Raw genomic sequence first — 18,400 nt, forward strand, 5'->3', positions numbered from 1 at the left:
ACCTCACAGGTTATTGTGAAAATCAAATAAACTATATGTAACAAATTTTCAAATCTTAAAGCATGGTATAGATATTATTGCTGCTGCTGCTGCTGCTACTACTACTACTACTACTACTGCTACTACTACTGTGTAGTAGGTAATGGGATGGACCTCTAGTCAGAAAGACCTGAGTTCCAATCCTGCCTTGAATACTTACCAGTTGCATGACCTGGGACAAGTCATTTAATCTCTTTGGACCTTAGTTTCTTCAACAATAAAATAAAGGGGATTGAACCTGATGAACTCCCAAGCTCCCTTTAGCTATAAAGTAACAGTAAAGTATAAAAGTAAGTAATTATAAAGTATTCTCTAAAATTCAGCACTCTCTTCACTCTACTACTCCCAAATCCTGTTTCCTTAGATAACCCACTACACTTTGGGATAACTCTAATTTTCAGGAAGTGATATCAAGCTGAAATTTGCCTCTTTGCAAACTATCACTCCTAATTCTGCCTTCTAGGGACAAATAGAAGATATGTGATCTCTCTTGCACGTGGCAAGGACTTCAGATACTGGCAGACAGTTATCATGTCCCCTTGAGCCTTCATATTCTCTAGGCTAAAAATCCCCAGTTCTTTTCACTAATCCTGACATAGTTTAGCTTTCCTGTACACTTTGGTGCCCTTAAGTGGATTCCACTTGCATGGCGCTTTTCCCATGTACCATAAATAAGGGAATGTGTGTGCAGGTCTTATCTTCACCACTAGATGGCAGGCTCCATGAAAGTAGGGACCATGTTCCATCTGACTGTATCTTACAAGACATAGTAGGTGCTTAATAAAGGTTTGTTAAACAAATGAATGAATTGAAAGTTGTAGATCCCATCAATAAGAGTCATATCTAAATTTGATAACTAGTAACTAGTGCATTAGCAAAAAACTAATTACCCAGAAGTATTGGCAGATGTAAAAATGAATTTGAATGAATGGAATTTGAAATAGCAAGATATCATCAGGCTGCATGCTTTGTGTTATTAATTAGACAGCATGGTCCAGTGAGGAAAATATTACATATACAATCTTGAGGACCTGTCTTCAAATCTTCGTTCTTGGGCAAATTATGTATTTTCTCTGAACCTGTTTACTCATTTACAATATGAAGGTGTTAGATTTGTTATCTTTCCATAGCATCCCCAATCCTATAATAATGTATCTATAAATGTAAAGCAACATTTTTATATGTTAACAGACACTTGTTAAATGCTTACTACCAGCCAGGCACTCTAGACACAAAGAAAAAAAAAAAGTAAAAATAATCAATGACTGCTCTCAGTGAGCTTACATTGTAATGGGGAAGTCAGTGTGTGCATAAATGGGCACACAGACGAGGTATACAGAGTAGATACAAGATTTGCCACCATTGTGGATTCATTATGGCCTTGCCGACATTAATAATAACAGCCAACACTAATGTATGGAGTTCCAAAAGTCTTATCACAGCTTTAACTGCAAGTCTGGGTTTGTGAAGTGAGTTATAGCTAAAAAGATCACTGACACTGAGTCAGAGGACCTGAGTTTAAATGGAAGGAAGGAAATATTTTATATAGTATCTATTATAGGCCAGGCACTGTGTTAAGTGAATTTACAAATGTTATCTCATTTAATTCTCTCAACAACCCTGAGGAGCAAAGCTATTATTATACCCATTTCACAGATGAAGAAACTGAGGGAGGGGGAGAAGCCCAGGGTTACACAAATAATAAGTATTTTAGGCCACATTTGAACACAAGTCTTCCTGATTCCAGGCCCAGCCCTCTATCCACTGTACCACTTGGCCACCCCTGATACTTAACTACCTGTCTGATATTAGGCAAAATCATTTACCTTCCCTGGGCCTCAGGTTTCTCGGTGGTAAAGTGAGTGAGGCTGGTCTAGATGAATTCTGAGGTCTCACCTAGCTCTAAATCCAAGTGTCTATACTTTTATGAGTAATTGTCTCATTGGAGACTCAGAATAAGCCTTTGCAGAAGGTAGGACAGATATTATTTGGAAAATGAGGCTTCGAAGGACTGACTATGGCCATTCACTTAAAGAAGTATCCAAGGCAGGATTTGAATCCAGGTCTCTCAATTTCATGTCCAACCTTTTTTTCCATGATGTTATACTGATTATCCAACCTGGAGCCCTCAAAACTTGAGAGTTGCTTTCTCTAGGGAGACTTTCCTTGTCTTTTGTTGTTATTTGATTGTTTTACAGTTGTATCTGACTCTCCATGACCCCATTTGGGGTTTTCTTGGCAGAGATACTAGAATGATTTACCATTTCCTTCTCCAGCTCATTTTACAGATGAGAAAACAGAGGCAAACGAGGTTAAGTGACTTGCCCAGGGTCACACAGCTAGTAAGTCTCTGAGGGCAGATTTGAACCCAAGAACATGAGTCTTCTTGATGCCAGGCCCAGCACTCTGTGGCACCACCTAGTGACCCCTTCCTTGTCTAACCCTACACAATTGTTCAATATTGTTTACTTAGCCCGGCTAAGGCTAATTATGTTCACTGGGTAAAAATATACATTTTGACTTTATTCATTGCTTTGTTTTATTTTTCACTTCCTCTTTTGCTATTATCTCCCAGAGAGCAAGAAGAGGTTCCTTGGAACCCCCATGCTCACCTGTGCAATATTGCCCAAAATAGCTTTCTTCTTGCAGTGAGATATTCGTGACTTTTTAAACCAAGATTTAGAGTGAGGTAGGACCTAAGAAATCACCTAGCCAACCTCTTCATTTTTATATGTAGGGAAACTGAGGTCCCAAGATGGAAACTCACGGCTGTACTAATGTTAAGAGCTAGAATTTGAACCCAGGTCTCTGACTCTATAAACAGCGAACTTTCCAGTGGTTGCTGGAAAGTCATCAGGCTAACTGACTGTCAGACAGACTGATATTGACAAAAGAGTTGGAGCCCCCTGAAAGAAAGGACAGCACCAAATATCATTACAATCGGTCTCTGTCGAGAGGCATGAATGAGTCTGAGATAAATGCAATTTTCAGATAAATAAGGTTTGGATCCCAGAGTACTGAACATGTATTTAAAGGCAGGAAAGGGAATGTGGATAGGGGGAATTAATTTTATTTGTAACAACTAATCTGAAGATGGATTATGCCAAGTCAGGTACCAAATGGACCATGTACTAATGTTGGAGTACAAGTAAAAATGTGGATGGTGTATATATTAGCAATGGAGAGACTGTGGCCTTTTTAGTGGGCCTCCAGGAGGGGCCCAGGGCAAAGGTGAGGAGGGGCCCATTTTATATCAATCATGAAAATTGGTCACAATCCAAAAGTTGCCAGCATCTCCTCTAGGGAATCAGGGTTTAGGTTACCTTTCCATTAAGACTGATTCAGGGAGAGACTTCATTAATGCTAAATGCTAGTGAAAACATGAAAAGGGGAGGGAGGGGGCTATGTTTTTCTGCACTGCAGTGCAGAGAATAAAAGGAAAAGAAAATTCAGTCCATATTACTCAAGACAACACAATATAAGATTTAGATGCTTGGCAGGAAAGCCGAGGGGTAGAAGGACAGTAAAAAATATGAGAAGTGTGTGTGTCCATATGGGAGAAAGATCAGGTTTCACCCCTGTTAACCAGACCCACACCTTGAAGACTGGTTTCTTAACCAGTGGGTAATTGACTTAACAGGGAAAATAATAGATAATACACACCAAGTAGTCTCTCTCAGGTTCCTCATCAGTTTATACCATTTTAAACCTAGAATCTGGGAAGGGCCAATGAAGTAGCAAAACAGGTCTCCGACCCTTAGGTTGGTAGTGACTTTGTTTCTGCCAAAGTCATATGGATTTCCAAGTTGGCTTCCCTATCCGGAGATCTGGCTTAAAAAAAAATATTCAGGTCCATGCTGAGCTAATAGAATACACTTGAAACAAAAGCTTTCCTGCATCATAAACAGAGTGAACTGAACACATCTCTGCACGATCATTTGCCCACATGGTGGCTGTCTTGAGAATGGTCCTACAAGACAACAAATGAGCTAAATGTATACACGCTTCTAGCTCTTTTTAAGGGATCATGGGAATTTGGAAGTTAAGTTAGAACTAGAGCGAGTTTGGACTCAGAAATAGAGAGCTCAGGATGAAGCAGCAGGCTCATTTTTTTTTTAAACCAGGATCTCTTCTGCCTCCGATAAATCAAATTAATTGTACACATGTGCTGAGAGCCCTTTGGGAGCCCCTGAAATAGCCTTTGTGGAGATTAGTGGTCGCTGAGATTTGTTATGAAATTCAGAAATGCATTTGGAAGTCATTTAACTTAAGGAATTAATGAAATTTGTGCTAAATAATAGATGAAATTTTAAAATGCAACTTTATTAGTGCATGAACCTCTGAGCTCAGGTTGCTACTTTGGTGAATGATGCCTAGGAAACCAAAATTCACAGCATCTCTAAGTCTACAGGTTGGAAAGAAACTGAAAGGGACAAGATACTGGACTGAAAGGGAGAAGATGTATTGAGGTTTTGGAGGAATGAAGAGCATTTGTTCATATGAGCAAGGGACGAGAATACTGGATCTGAAGCAGTCAGGCAGTACAGACCTAAAGTCAGGAAATTCTAAGTTCAAATTCTTCCTCAGAGAATTAATAGCTGTGTGACCCTGGGCAAGTCACTTAACCTCTACCTGCCTTAGTTTACTCATCTACTAAGTGGAGATGATGATGGTCATACCTTCTACCTCCCAGGGTTGTTGTGATGATAAAATGAAATAATAAACTAAAAGGATTTTGTAACCTTAAAAGTCTACAAAATATTAGCTAGTCGTAGTACAAATATTATTATTAGTAGTAACAGCAGCAGCAGTAGTAGTTGGTAGTAGTGGTGATGGTGGTGGTGGTGGTGGTAGTAGTAGTAGTAGTATTTATAATTAGAAGATTTGAATCTGAATCCTGGTTCTACTGCCTGCTAGCTGTATGATGTTGGCTAAATCCCCTCCTGTCCCACTTCTGATGCTTACTACCTGTGTACACTTGGAGCACTTATTTAACCCCTCTGGGTTTCTGTTTCCTACTCTGTAAAATGAAGAGTTTGCACTTGGTGAGGCTGTCCTTGATTTTATATAATCTTTATCTAAACCTCAGTTCCCTGGCCTGAAATATGAAGGTGAGGAGGGGAACAACTCTGAACTCACACATATCTAACCCCTTGAGTTTCATTTTCCTAAGTCATTATTAAAGACGATGGCTTTGTGTATGGCATTTGGAGAAGGCCTAAGCAATGGCCATATAAGGCAGAGGATGAAGGGAGATTTTCTTAACTATATACACCTGGGGGCTGGAGGGAAGGGGCTGTTCTCCTTTACTCATTTGTGTTTTAATACTTGCCATATGGTATCTGCAACCGAGTCCTCCAGCTTTTACTGAGAAGGGGGAGATTGATCAGGCTGAGAAGAAAAAAAAAGATTTGGGGGCCTGGATTCAAAGCATGAGCTGGTACTTGGGAAAGAGGCACAAAGGGCACAAGGAACATTTTTCTGACTTTTTATTTGCTCTTTTTGACAGGGGCAGAGGAGGAGAGCAGAGCAGAAAATGGGTTCAGATCCCTCAGCCAGGAATAATGGGGCATGGTATATTTCTTACCAAAGTTAATAGGCTATGGAAGTTTACGTGAAAAATATTTATTCTGTGGTGGGTTTTGAGCTCCTTCAGAAATAGTAGAAAGCATTCCCAGCTCTTATATAATGACTTATTAGCCTTTCTCTATTTAGTTACCTTGCTTCTCCAGTTCTGAGGCACACCAATACAAAAAGGCAAAAAAAGCTGGACAATTATCTGGGTAATTCTCTCCAAAAAAAATCAGTGTTGCAAAATCGTAATCATAGACTCTGAGTTTAAATCCCATTTCTTTGGATTTGGAACTGTGTGACCCTCAGAGCCATCTCCAGTTGTCCTGATGTCATATTGCCCAGATGGCTCCAGAGGGGAAAGTGAGGCTGGTGACCTTGCACAGCTCTTCCTTAAATCCAATTCCCTTGCAAGTCATGTTATCATTGTCCTCTTTGAGAGCAAAGGACAAATAACAACAGTATGACCTTAGATAAGTCAATTGATCTCTTTGGGCTATATGTTATAATCTGAAAAACTCAAATGACCAGATTCCTTCAAGATTATCTTCCTGCTCTAAATCTATGTGTGGTTTTTTTTTTTGGGGGGGGGGAGCATGTACTTGGGGATTCTAAATATTCTACACCCATGGCGTGCTACTATACATTTGGACTAGGAAATGAGTTTTCTCAACTGCCATTGTCTACTTTTCTAGGATCTTTTTTTCTCTAGTCCAATAGCAAGAACAGGCCCCCATGAAATAAATAAAACATATTCTTTCAGAGGTACCTTAGCTTAGTGTAATCCATAAAGTACTAGACCTGAACTCAAGGAGACATGAGTTCAAATGTCACCTCTTGAATATGGTCAAGTGATTTCACTATCTGAATCTCTATCCATGAAGTAAGGATAAGCAATGCCTTTGGGACTTATCTCAACAGGGAAGTTGTGAGGTTCAGATAAGACAAGTAATAGAAAAGTGCTTTGCAAACCTTGTGCTGTGGATTTTTCCAGGGGTGATTTGTAGGGATTTAGCAAAGTTTTCAAAACTTTCCTGAGGATAGCCTTTCTTTCCATGGTTCAGTGGCTTGACAGTAGGAAGACCTCTGTTCTTCTAATCCCAGCTCTGTCATTCACTTCCCATGTGACCTTGGGCAAGTTGCTAGATTTCACTGGGTCTCAGTCCCCCCATGAGGACCCTTCCAATTCTTAATCAATAATCCTACGATATTATCCTGATAAGGTGCTGCTATGTCTGAATTTGCAAAGATTCTCTAGTTTCTTCTTTGTAAAGATCTCCTTCCACCCCAACTGAGCACAGTCTATCTGTGACTCCTAGGGAAGTTGCCTGAGGCCTAAATTAAATGACATTCCCAGGGTCACTCAGCTGCTGTGTTAAGTTTGAGGTTTGAATTCAGATGTTTCAGACACCAAACCCAGCTCTAGCCTCTGATTCTGATTCTGACTAAAGAATAAAAATCACAAAATACTAGAATGGCAAAGGACCTCAGAGATCATTTAATATACACTAAAAGTGAACAAGAATCCAGTCTTTCCTGGAGACCTCCAGGGAAAGAGAACCATTGTCTCTAACACAGCTAGTATTTCTTTATGGGAGCTCTAGCCATTAGAAGGGCAGCTAGGTGGTGAAGTGCATAGAGCACTGGGTCAGGAGTCAAGAAAACCTGAGTTCAAATGAAGCCTCAGACACCACTAACTATGTGACCCTAGACAAGTCACTTAACCCTATTTGCTTCAGTTTCCTCATCTATAAAATAGACTGGATCAAGAAATGGCAAACCCCTCCAGCATTTTTGTCAAGAAAATCCCAAATGGAGATATGAAGAATTGGGCATGATTGAAATGATGGAACAACAATGAAATCATTAGAAAAGTTTTGATACTCAGCTGGAATTTGCCTTTTTTCAGTGATCACCCATTGCTACCCATTCTGCCCTGTGGAGCCAAAGAGAAAACATCTATTCTCTATTTTAAGTGACAGCTCTTGAAATATTTTAAGACAGCTATCATGTCCCACTCAGTCTATTGTTCTCCAAGTCAAAGATCCCCATTTCCTTCTATCAATCCTTATAGAGCATGATGTCAAGGTCCTTCACCATCTTGGAGACCCATAGCCTTATTCATGGCCTTCCTAATATGAAGAGTCAGTGATGGCTATAGATGGAGACAATCACTGGCAAGTATAATAGTTAACATTTAAGAAAAATAAGTTTAGACTAATTTTGCTCTTTCTGTGTGCCTGTGTCTGTCTCTGTATGTGTGCCTCTGTCTCTGACTTTCTGTGTCTCTCTCTTTTCTCAGGGTTTGTCTCTGTCTGTGTCTCTATCTCTGTTTATCTTTTATGCATCTCTCTACCTCTCTGTTCTCTCTTTGTCTCTATCTCTCTGCCTCTGTTTCTCTATCACTCTTTCTTGCTCTCCCTCCTTAAAAGGGATTTTGGTTTTTTTTCCCCCTTAAGTACTTACTGCTTTAGACTGCCAGAGTTGGTGCTCTGATGAGCAGAAATGATGTTGACATATGAAACAGATTAAGGCTTGCTTTCCCATGTATGCTAAGCAGGCCTTGTTTCTGAGGGGCCACCCTGCCCTCTTCCCGGCATATGTTAGAGGATCATGGCTGCCCCAGCACTCTCTTAATCAAGGGAGCACTCCATTTGAGGAGTGGAGGTTTCCTGGGAGAGTAATAAAAGATCCCCATCTGTTAGAATGGATTGGAAGAGGCAGCTATGCTGAGAGGCAGGGGCATGGTGGGATGCTAGTCCCTTCCCACCCCTAGGTTCACAGGATTTGTCTTACCTGCATTCTGCAATCAGACTGCTTGTGCATAAACAGATCCCTGTTTGGGGCTTGGGGCCCCAGGCTTTCCTTGGGGAATTTGTGTCACAATTTTGCCAGGCAGGAATGGGGTATGAATGCAAAAGTGGGGGTATTTGGAGGAGGGGATGGCCTTCAGAGAGGGGTGTTATGGGAATTGTCTCTGGCCCTGGTTCCAGGTGAGTTGGGAAGAGGACAGAAGGATTACCTCAAATGGCTTTGCAACCCTTGTCCCTCTGAATGGGATTAATGGTATGGTAAAGTCAGTTTGTTCTCTTTCCAAATATAGGGCCACCCTTCCCTATCCTTTCCCAAGAGCTCCTCCAGACAGAACCTCCCTCAGATGAGGTCTCTGCTAGGATTTCTTGAGCCACTCTCCTTTCTGATCACACTATTTCGTTCTTTCCTCTATTGTCTCTCCTTCCCCACAGTCTCCTCTGTCCTCGTCTTCCCTCCCCTCTCCCCTCTTCTCGCCAGACCTTTTTTCCCCTCTTCCCCCTTCCTCTGTCTCCTTCTTTTCCCCCTCGCCTTCAAGGCGTTTTCACTTCACGTTATTCCTCTCCCTTCCCCTCCCCATCTCCCTCCTCCCCTCAGATACCTCCTCTAACTCGGCCTCTCTTCTTCTCTGACCAGGCACTGCGAGTCTAGGAGGAGAGCAGAGAAAGGGAAGGGAGGGGAGGAAAGAGGTAGGGGCAGTGACTGAATAGGAGGCGGGGGCGGAGGCGGAGGCGGAGGCAGAGGCAGAGGCGGGGCTGGGGGAGGCAGAGTCGGAGGCAACCTCAGCCTAGGATGCGGAGAGAGAAAAGTTCTCAGACCCTGAGCAGGAGCCTGAGCTAGACGGGAGAGCGCAGGAAGAAGAGAAGGGAGAGAAGGAGGCGGAGAGAGCAGGCACCGCTGCGGGCCCGCGGGCTTGGGCAGTGGACAGCGGGCACCGGGCACCGGGCATCGGCTGCAGCGGACAGCTACGGAGAAGGTGGTTGGGGCTCCCTGGGAGCTCCTGGCACGGCGTGCTAGGGGACAGACTGCGCTCAGGGCGCCCAGCTCCAGGCGGCCGGCGGGCCATGTCGCGGAGCCCAGCCAGGCACTGAGGGTGCCCGCCTGGCACCCCCCGGAGGGGCACACAGCTACGATGCAGCGCCCGGATAGGGCTGCGGGCCGGGGTAGCGCCCGTAGGAGAGAGGCTGCGGCAGCTGCGAGAAGAGTGTGAACCCTTGATAACCAAAGCCCCAGCGGGATCGAAGCCAGAGCCGGAGCCGGGGCCACAGCCTTTGCCTTCACCATGGGCACCGAGGGGGCGGCCCCCGGGCCTGGCGGGCAGCTGTGCGGGGCGCTCAGCCTGGTGCTCGGAGCGCTGCTATACAAAGGTAAGCCGGCCACCTGTGCCTCCGGGCCCCCGCAGTGCCTTTTTGTCCCCTCTTTCCTGGGGACCCTACAGCGCCAGTCCAGAGGGCTGACCTGGAGTAATGAGATCCTTGGAGGCAGCTTAGGAGGGAATGGAGAGCACGGGAGGGGAGGGGAGGGGAGGGGAAACTTACTTCTCTTCTCTTGAAGTCCATGAGTTTGATGGATAGGTGAGCTGCCCAAAGCCGCAGCCCTAGCTCCTCTGAACCCCACAGCCTACCTCTCGTTCGAGGGGCCCCAGCGCACACTTTGAACAGGTGATCTCCAAGCGTCTTTTTCAGGGACTTGAGGGGCCAGAGAAGAGCATCTGCAGGTGGCGAGGTTTGGAGGCAGACAGGGAAGATAAGGGTTGGCAATTAGAAGAAAAAGTTAGACAACCCCCCTCCCCATTACTACCACCAACCATCAGGACACACAAGCATACAGAAAAGCGAATAAACACACACACACGCAGACACACACACACATACACACCCTTGGGGTTTTCTTCAGGCCCTGGTTGGCATCTCTCCCCTTTGGGCTGTCCGAATGACGTAAGGGGGATTTACTCGGAAAAAAGACTGTCCATTGTTGATGGGACTACTCTCCCGCTAGCATTCTCTGCCAGTCTGCAGCTCCTGTGCCCCTCTGCATCCCAGAGAGAAAGCATTCCTCCCTCTGGTCCCCTCTAGGAATCAAGTCAGGGTAGCTGATTTAGTGGGAGGAGGAGGCAAAGGAAGGAGGGAGACAGAAAGGGGAGAAATGAGGTGACCCCAGTAGAAGGGGGAAAAAAAAAACTGCCCCTCCTGGTCCCACGTGGGTAGAGAGAGAGAGAACATATTCCTGACTGAGAAGTTGGGATGTGCTGACCTGAAAGAGAAAATCGTGGGATAGCTTCCCATAGGGCATCAAGGGTAGGGGACGAAAAATTGGGTATATTCATTATGCGGTGAGGGTATGGGTGAGTGATGAGGTCTTAACTTGAAAAGCTACTGAGAATTGAGGGAGGGGTGTCTGGTATTGGACAGCGATCTTAGACATTCCAGGAGTTACTTGTAGAGGAATGCCAGGGCAGAGGAAGAGGAAGATGAGAGAGGAAGGATGCCGAGCTCTTACAGAGCTGGGTGATGTTGATATTGAGGAGGATTAGAGAGAAACAGAAGAGACATTGGAAACAACCGGGCATTGTCAAGAGTAGGGCTCATCATTGGCCAGGGTGTGCTGGAGAGAAGACGGCATCGGTGCCAAGGACAGCCAAGACCAGCAGCAGCTGTCGGGAGCCTCAGAGGGAGGGTCATTGAGAATAAAAGGGTAAAATATGAGTTTCCTGCCCAGTGCAGTGTTTGTGAGCCCAGGGCTTTGCAATTCCATTCTGGGTGCATGAAAAGGGAGCCAGTTAGCTCAAGTTATCAACCAAGGTGTTTTACAAGCCTCCTATTTTGCTCTCTCCCTGGGAGATGTCTTTTTTGCTCTAGCTCCTGGGTACTGGCCATAGTCCTTCAGAGCCGAAGTCCAACTAGATGAAAATCACTTGCTCTCTCCTGCCTCTTTCCCCCCAAAGCTTTTTAAGTTTAGGCTGGAAGTGGATTGGTAGTGACATGTTGCCAATTGATGTTAAAAAGTTGCATTTGCTTTTCAAAAGTCGTTATTTGCAGTGTGAAATTCCAGGAAAATCCACATTTGGTGGGGCTATAGGCTCAGACATACTGTTGTGCTAGACTTCTCTTACTCAGTTACAGCTGAAAGAAAATACATTCTGGTTCCAATACTGTTGATTCTAACCCCTTGTATTCAGTTAGAAGAACCAGTTTTTTTGAGTTCCAGGGAACTGCACTTTGCCCAGGGGAAAAATCCTTTCCCCCCTCTTTTGGGGGGCTTCCAGAAAGAAGAGTCTTGAACCAGGAGTTAGGATACTTGGATGCTGGTCCTGAAGCCACCAGCTGTGTGACCCTAGGCAATTAATTTCCCTGACCCACAGTGTTCTTTTTAAAAATTGATCTTTCCTCTACATATTCCACAGGTCCATTGGGAAGATAAAGTAAGAGAGGAGAGAGAGAATGACTGCCCAAGTTAGGATGCCAGAGAAATAAAGGCTTTTGTAATGCAGAATATGGATCATCACAAAATCTGTTTTTATGCTTTATACTCCCTGGTCTATTATGGGGACCAAATGACATAATGAATCAAGAGGGGGCATTGCAATGTCTTTATAAATGCCTTTATAAAGGACTTTTATAGATGCAAAATGGAAGAATCATTGGTTTGCTTATTTGTTTTTTTATTCTGTAGAATTTTGACTTGTTGGAACACTCTTGGTCTGATCATATTTGCAGAGTCAGACAAAATCTACATCCTTTGCCATAGGCTCAGGAGAATGGGTGGGCACTTTAGGGGGCAGCATAATGTTAAAGCTAGCTAAATAGCATAGCCATGCCCTAAGAGAAGTGCACTCTATAGCTTACTTTCTAGTCTGTGTCCAATGCCTTTATAATGATGGCAAAGAGAGTTTCTTTCTTTTTCTTTTTTTTAAGGGTCTGGAAATAGGAAGGGGAAGGTAAGCTCATAAGGGTGGGGAAGAGGGTGGAAAATAACCATTTCCTAACTGAATCTAAGGTATCTTATGGAAAGTGAAAGTTTTTAGACATTTGTCCTGTTTTGTTCTCCCTTTAAAAGAACAGCTCTTTCCTTCCAAGAATGAAGTGCATATCTCTGGAATCCTTGAAACCGCTGTATCAATTTTTAATACCAATTGTGTGTTTATTTTTGACTGCGGATCTGGAGACTTTGCTGCACGTCACTGCTTGAAATAGACTTAATTGTTATACAGAGGATCCAGAAATAGGAAGGCCATTTCAAGTAGTGGATTTTTCTTGAACCTTATGATATGGGAATAAGTAGGGTAGACCTGGTCACTCTGGATGAGGAGTCAATAGTTTGTTTTCTCTGATCTGAATTTGGGGAAGGGGCCATAATGGATTTCAGATGCATCCCAGGTCTGGAAAGTTTAGGTCAGAGGTCAGAGAATCACAAGATCATAGATTTAGATCTGGAAGTGGACTTAACAGTCATCTAGTTGATACCTTCATTTTACAAATGGGGAAGCTGAGACCCAGAGAAATGAAATGATTTGCCCTAGGTCACACAGATAAAATTAGGATTTGAATCTCTAGGTTATAGATCATAGATAAAGGGCTGGAAGACACTGTAGAGTTCACCTAGAGCATCTCCCTCATCCAGATGAGGAAACTAAGGCCAAGAGAAATGAAGTAATTTGCCAAAGGTCACGCAAGTAATGAGTGAATTTCGGTAACCAAGAATCAAAACCAGGCCCATTGGTTCCAAATCCAGTTTTCTTTCCACTGTGCCCTTTTGAGTGTTGGAATGCTGATAACCACTGCTGAGCACATCGCTAAAGCCTCTGGGAAAGTCAGAAGAAAACAGCGGGGGTGTTAAGCAGGTAGTAAGGATAAGCAGCTCCCTGCAGCAAGGCACTGGGCAGGTGGGAGGAGACTGGCTAACACCCGCCCACTCCCCAAGCCTTGATGCCAAAGAATGAGAACCCCTGCTGCCTGTGATAGAAAATACCATTTTTCTCAAGGAGTGATCCCATGCTGGGTTCCAGATTCCAGAGCAGACTTTGAAATACATAAGCTTCTCAGTTCTTCTGAGGTGTGCTACCCAGTCAGTCAATTATCCAGACCCCTGGCTCCAACCCATTCTCTGGGGCATCTCACCACTCATTGGCAGCTCTGCTGAGTGCAGTCGGAGTTGGGGAAAGGGGACACTCACATGAATTGATTTTGTTCTTAGCAGTCCTGGGTAAAGGAGATTAAAATTCTTGTTTAAGCCAAGGATTTGGGATTATCTGTGGATTTCATTTATCTGTGCTCTCTCTCCATCCCCCATGACACTAACAATTGAGAGTTGACTTTAAAAGACACTTTCTTTGATGGTTATAGGCAAACCTCACTAATGTGGACTGATTAGGAGAGAAGCCAGAAGCTGGTTAGACTTAATGGGGTATATGACTTATAGGGTATTTTTTTTTAATGCTCTGTAGTTTTATTACTCTCAAGTATATACTGTACAGATAAGGCAAAACCATAGAAATTAGCTATCAAAGTAGTGTTTAGCAGAGATTCTTTGGACATGCATCAATGCCTAATAGGAATAGCTTTTACTTAAATAGCTTGCAGATAGCTGATTTAAGTTGTATATATGTCAGTGAGTACATTTAAGGTGTTTGAATACAGTGCATTCCATTAAGTAGACTACAATTCCCCTGCCCTCCAGAGCCATGGACAGGAGGTTTTTTTGTTCCTACTCAGTTGCTAAGAAATGATTCTTTCACTTGATTTCACAAGACAGCTAGGTGGCGCACTTGATAGAGCTCTGGGCCTGGAGTGAGGAGGATTTGAGTGTAAATTTGACTTCAGACACTTACTAGCTGGGTGACCCTGGGCAAGTCATTTAACTTCTGCCTGCCTCCGTTTCCTCATCTGCAAGAAAATAGTGCCTATTCCGCTGTTTTTTAATTCATTCAATCCTTTACTCAGGCCAAACCTCAACCCCTGGAGGTCTTGTCATTTCTGAGGTCCTGTCAAGTTGTCTTAGGAAAACAACTCCTTTTCCCACATTATTTTTGCTTCTCTACATTCATTTCATGGTGATTTTCTGTCTGTTTGTGGAGAAAATCAGGAGAGCCTGGAAATTTCTGACCTACTCTTCTGCCAACCCACAATGCCTAATCAATGCCTAATTCAGGGGTTGGAAACCTGTGGTCTTGAGGCGACATGTGGCCCTCTGGGTCCTCAAGTGGGGATCTAACTTTGGATTCAAAGGGCCAAACTTGAGGACTCATTGGGCCACATGCAGTCTTGAGATTGCAGGTTCCCCACCACTGGAGTCATTCTCCCAGGGTTGTTGCGAGAATGACATGAGATAATATTTGTAAAGTACTTTGCTATTCTTAAAGTGTTTTGTAAATACTAGTTATTGTCATTATTAATTCATCTGTTTACTGGATGGATGGATGGATGGATGGATGGATGGATGGATGGATGGATGGATGGATAGAGAGAGATGGATGGATGGATAGATAGATGGATAAATAGAACATAAAGAAAGAGTGATGGAAAAAATGAATCTCCCTCTCTTCCTTGTAAGAGGTAGGTGATTATGGGTATGGAATATTACAAATACTATTGGTTGATCATAGGATCATAGATTCACAGTCATAAGGGACCTTAGAAGCCTTTTATTCTAGCTCTCCCCACCCCCATGCGCAGTTTGTATATAGATGACTTCCCACCATCAGAGAGGCAGTAAATGGGTTAATTAATTTTTCAGAACTGTCTTTTGTTCCTCTTTTTTATTATTTGTTACAAATGAAGGGTCTGGAGGAAGGCATATTCAGAAATGAAGGTGATATAACAGCAAAAATCTATTCAAGGAAATTTAAAACAACCAAACTAAATTTTTGACAGTTAATACAAAGGTACACCTTAGCTCCCCAAAGGATCAGATGGAACGAACATTTCTAAACACTGGGCTCCAGATCCCTCCCTCTCAAGTTTTTAAGACTGCATATTTCTGTCCATCGCCATGCATGCCTGTTCTTTTTCAGTAATAAATAAACTCTCAAGTGCATAGTTGAAGGGGAGGGGAAGGAAGAGGAGAGGAAAAGTAGAGGGGAGGGAGGAGGAAACACTTCTCTCTCCCCTACTCCCCTTACATCTTCATCTCCCTCCCCCCAAAAAAGAGAAGTCATACTTGTTGCAGGTGATTGGGAGACTTCAGACAAAAGAGAGACTTGAGAGAAGTTCATGACTTATCTATAGAAAATGGTGTGACTAATCCCTCTCCCTCAGGATAGTCCATGTGCCAAGGCATCTTGAACTCTCAGGAGAGACAGCCAATAAGGCACGAGAGACCATGGAGGAAAAAAATGCCACAACAAAATCGAGCAAAGACTGGAATAGAAATTACTCAACACCCCAAGGGAAGGTCCAGTCTAAGTGTTAGTTAAAGAAATGGGCAAATGTTATGAAGAAGATTAGCAAATGAGAAATGCCAGAGTAGTCCTGAGGCCTTCTTGGGGCACTAAACCAAAGAATTGACATCTCATGCTTTAAAAAAGGGTTTAATCTTAATTCCCTTTTGCCTGGTTTCACAATGTTTTTGGTCTTGCCTCTAACTCCCCCTATCTCTCATTAGGTTCTTAGAAGGCTGAGAGACTTTAAAAGCAGTTATTCCATCCCTCCTTGGTGAAAATGTTGCCCAAGTTTATATATTTAGTATTTCTAATCTTTCATCCTGAATCAGTCCCTCTGGCCCTTAATTATAATGTTTGCTTTTCTCAGTGCTTCCATGCTCTCTCTGTGGACTGGAGGAGATGTATAAACAGGAATATAACACTAACCAATGTTGTGCCTCGTGGTTGGTTAATGTAATTCTCTGGAATGAGTTTTGTAGCAATAAAGGATTCTTGTATTCTCAAAATAAACTCAGTGACTTATCATGGCAGGAGGGAGATAAGGAGGTAGGGCACTGAGCAGAAAGGGAGAAAAAAGTAAGAGGAGGAAAAGAGAGGGAGGGAGGGAGAGAGACAGGTTTAGGTAGAGAAGGATGGAGGGAGGGAGAGGAAGAAGGGGAGAGAGAGAAAGAGGGAGGAGAAGGGAGGCAGAGGAAGGGGAGAGGGAGAGAGGCAGAGAAGGAGGAAGGGAGGAAAAAAGAGAGGAAAGAGATAGGGGAAGGAGAGAAAGGAGAGGGGAAAGGGAGGAGATAAAGGAAAGGGAGAAAAGGGGAAGGAAAGGGAAGAGGGAGTCAGGTAGGGAAAAATGGAGGGAAGAAAAGGAAGAAGAGAGCAGAGAGAGAGAGAAAGAGGAGAGGAAAAGGTCATGTAAAGGGGAGGGAGAGACAAAAAAAGAGAGAGAAGGATGAGATGAAGAGAAGGGCAGCAGAGAGTGATTGTATTGACTTTGAGGTTCATTTTTAGGTTGGCTTCAAGTAAATTTTTAAAAATCACTGATCCCATAAAGGCTGTAATACTGGAAATATATGCTTTTGTCCCCAACTGAATCAGAAGCATTGCCTAGGAAGTCTTGCAACCCCATTCCCTCTGTTCTTATAGGACTTTTGACTAGTGACAGGAAGGGGACAACAGAGTGATGTAGGAAATTAGCTAGATTTGTTATCAGAGACCCAGTATTATAATCAAATCCCAGTATTGTTTCTGTGTGACCTTGGGTAAGTAACTCAACCACTCTGGATCTCAGTTCTGTCTTCTGTAAAATGATGAAGTTGGTCCCAATGACCTCGAAGGTACCTTTCAGGTCTAATGTCTAGGATTTTACCCCTCTTAAGTTTATTGCCAAGTCGCCATGTATGAATGCCCCAAATATCTCTGAAAAATTGGGAGTTGGTTTCTGCTCCACTGGCCTGTGTGATGTAGTAAGAACATGCCCATTATTCCTCAAGTTAGGTGGGGGCAGAAAAAGGATGCTTTCTGGCTTATGTGATAAGAGCCTGTGGAAGACCTGTGAGCAGATTCATCCATCTCCAAACACAGAAGGTGATGCTGTTATATTTTTCCCAGGATTGCAAAACTGGAAAGTGCGTCCTTTTCATATGGGGATCCTCAAGAGGCTTTTGATTCCTCTCTGCACTTAGAGCTCTCTCCATCATTCAGACTTTATGTCCCCCCAAACACCCATCTCTACTCAGCTCTGCCCGACAGTTGCTGTATAAATTTGACCAGTTAATTTATTAATTGGCAAGTCATGCCCTGTCCTTGCAAAGGAACCAGATGTGCCAGAATCTTATTATGACCCAGGAGCTTCCATCTGACAATTGCTGAGTCTCACAGGAGGAACAATGAGAGAATGCAAGGAATAGGGAAGTAACCAGACTCTTACCTCAACAAACTACCTCACCCATCAACCTCACCTTTCTGCTTTCTTGATGTATCAACTCCAAGCTGTCTTGTCTGCTCAATAATTATTTCTCTCCACACTGATCATATCACATCTGGAGTATCGTGTTCATTTCTGGATGCTGTAGTATAGCAGCGGCAGCAGCAGCAGTAGTAGTAGTAGTAGTGGTAGTAGTAGTGGTAGTAGTAGTAGTAGTAGTGGTAGTAATAGTGATAGTGGTAGTAGTAGTAGTGGTAGTGGTAGTAGTGGTAGTGGTAGTAGTGGTAGTGGTGGTAGTCATGGTAGTAGTAATGGTAGTGGTAGTAGTGGTGGTGGTAGTAGCAGTGGTAGTGGTAGTAGTAGTAGTGGTAGTGGTAGTTAGTAGTGATAGTGGTAGTAATAGTGGTAGTGGTAGTAGTGGTAGTGGTAGTAGTGGTGGTGGTGGTAGTGGTAGTAGTAGTGTTAGTGGTAGTAGTGGTAGTGGTAGTAGTGGTAGTGGTGGTGGTGGTGGTAGTGGTAGCATCAACTGACATTTATATAGCACTGACTTTGTACCAGGCACTATGTGCAAAGCACTTTAGAATTATTATCTCATTTGACCCTCTCAACAATGGTGGACATAGGTGTATATATTATTTCCATTTTACAGATGAGGAAATGGAGGAAGACTTCTGTCTCAGTTA

At 43.4% G+C, this 18,400-nt stretch overlaps 1 protein-coding gene across 1 annotated transcript in view; it reads left to right on the plus strand.

The window, feature by feature from the left end:
- The first annotated feature begins 9,196 nt into the window (after window positions 1-9,196).
- Window positions 9,197-18,400, plus strand: part of LOC138161063 (transmembrane protein 132C-like) — a 611,235-nt gene continuing 602,031 nt past the window's right edge. The window contains exon 1 of the mRNA XM_069088126.1: window positions 9,197-9,788. Within this exon, the coding sequence (XP_068944227.1) occupies window positions 9,704-9,788 (85 nt within the window). The 5' untranslated portion in view covers window positions 9,197-9,703. The remainder of the gene's footprint in view (window positions 9,789-18,400) is intronic.

Source organism: Petaurus breviceps, unplaced genomic scaffold (genome assembly GCF_028583685.1).
Source record: "Petaurus breviceps papuanus isolate PSGF00001 unplaced genomic scaffold, PetGlider_PUasm1.0 100, whole genome shotgun sequence".
Taxonomy (NCBI): Eukaryota; Metazoa; Chordata; class Mammalia; order Diprotodontia; family Petauridae; genus Petaurus; species Petaurus breviceps.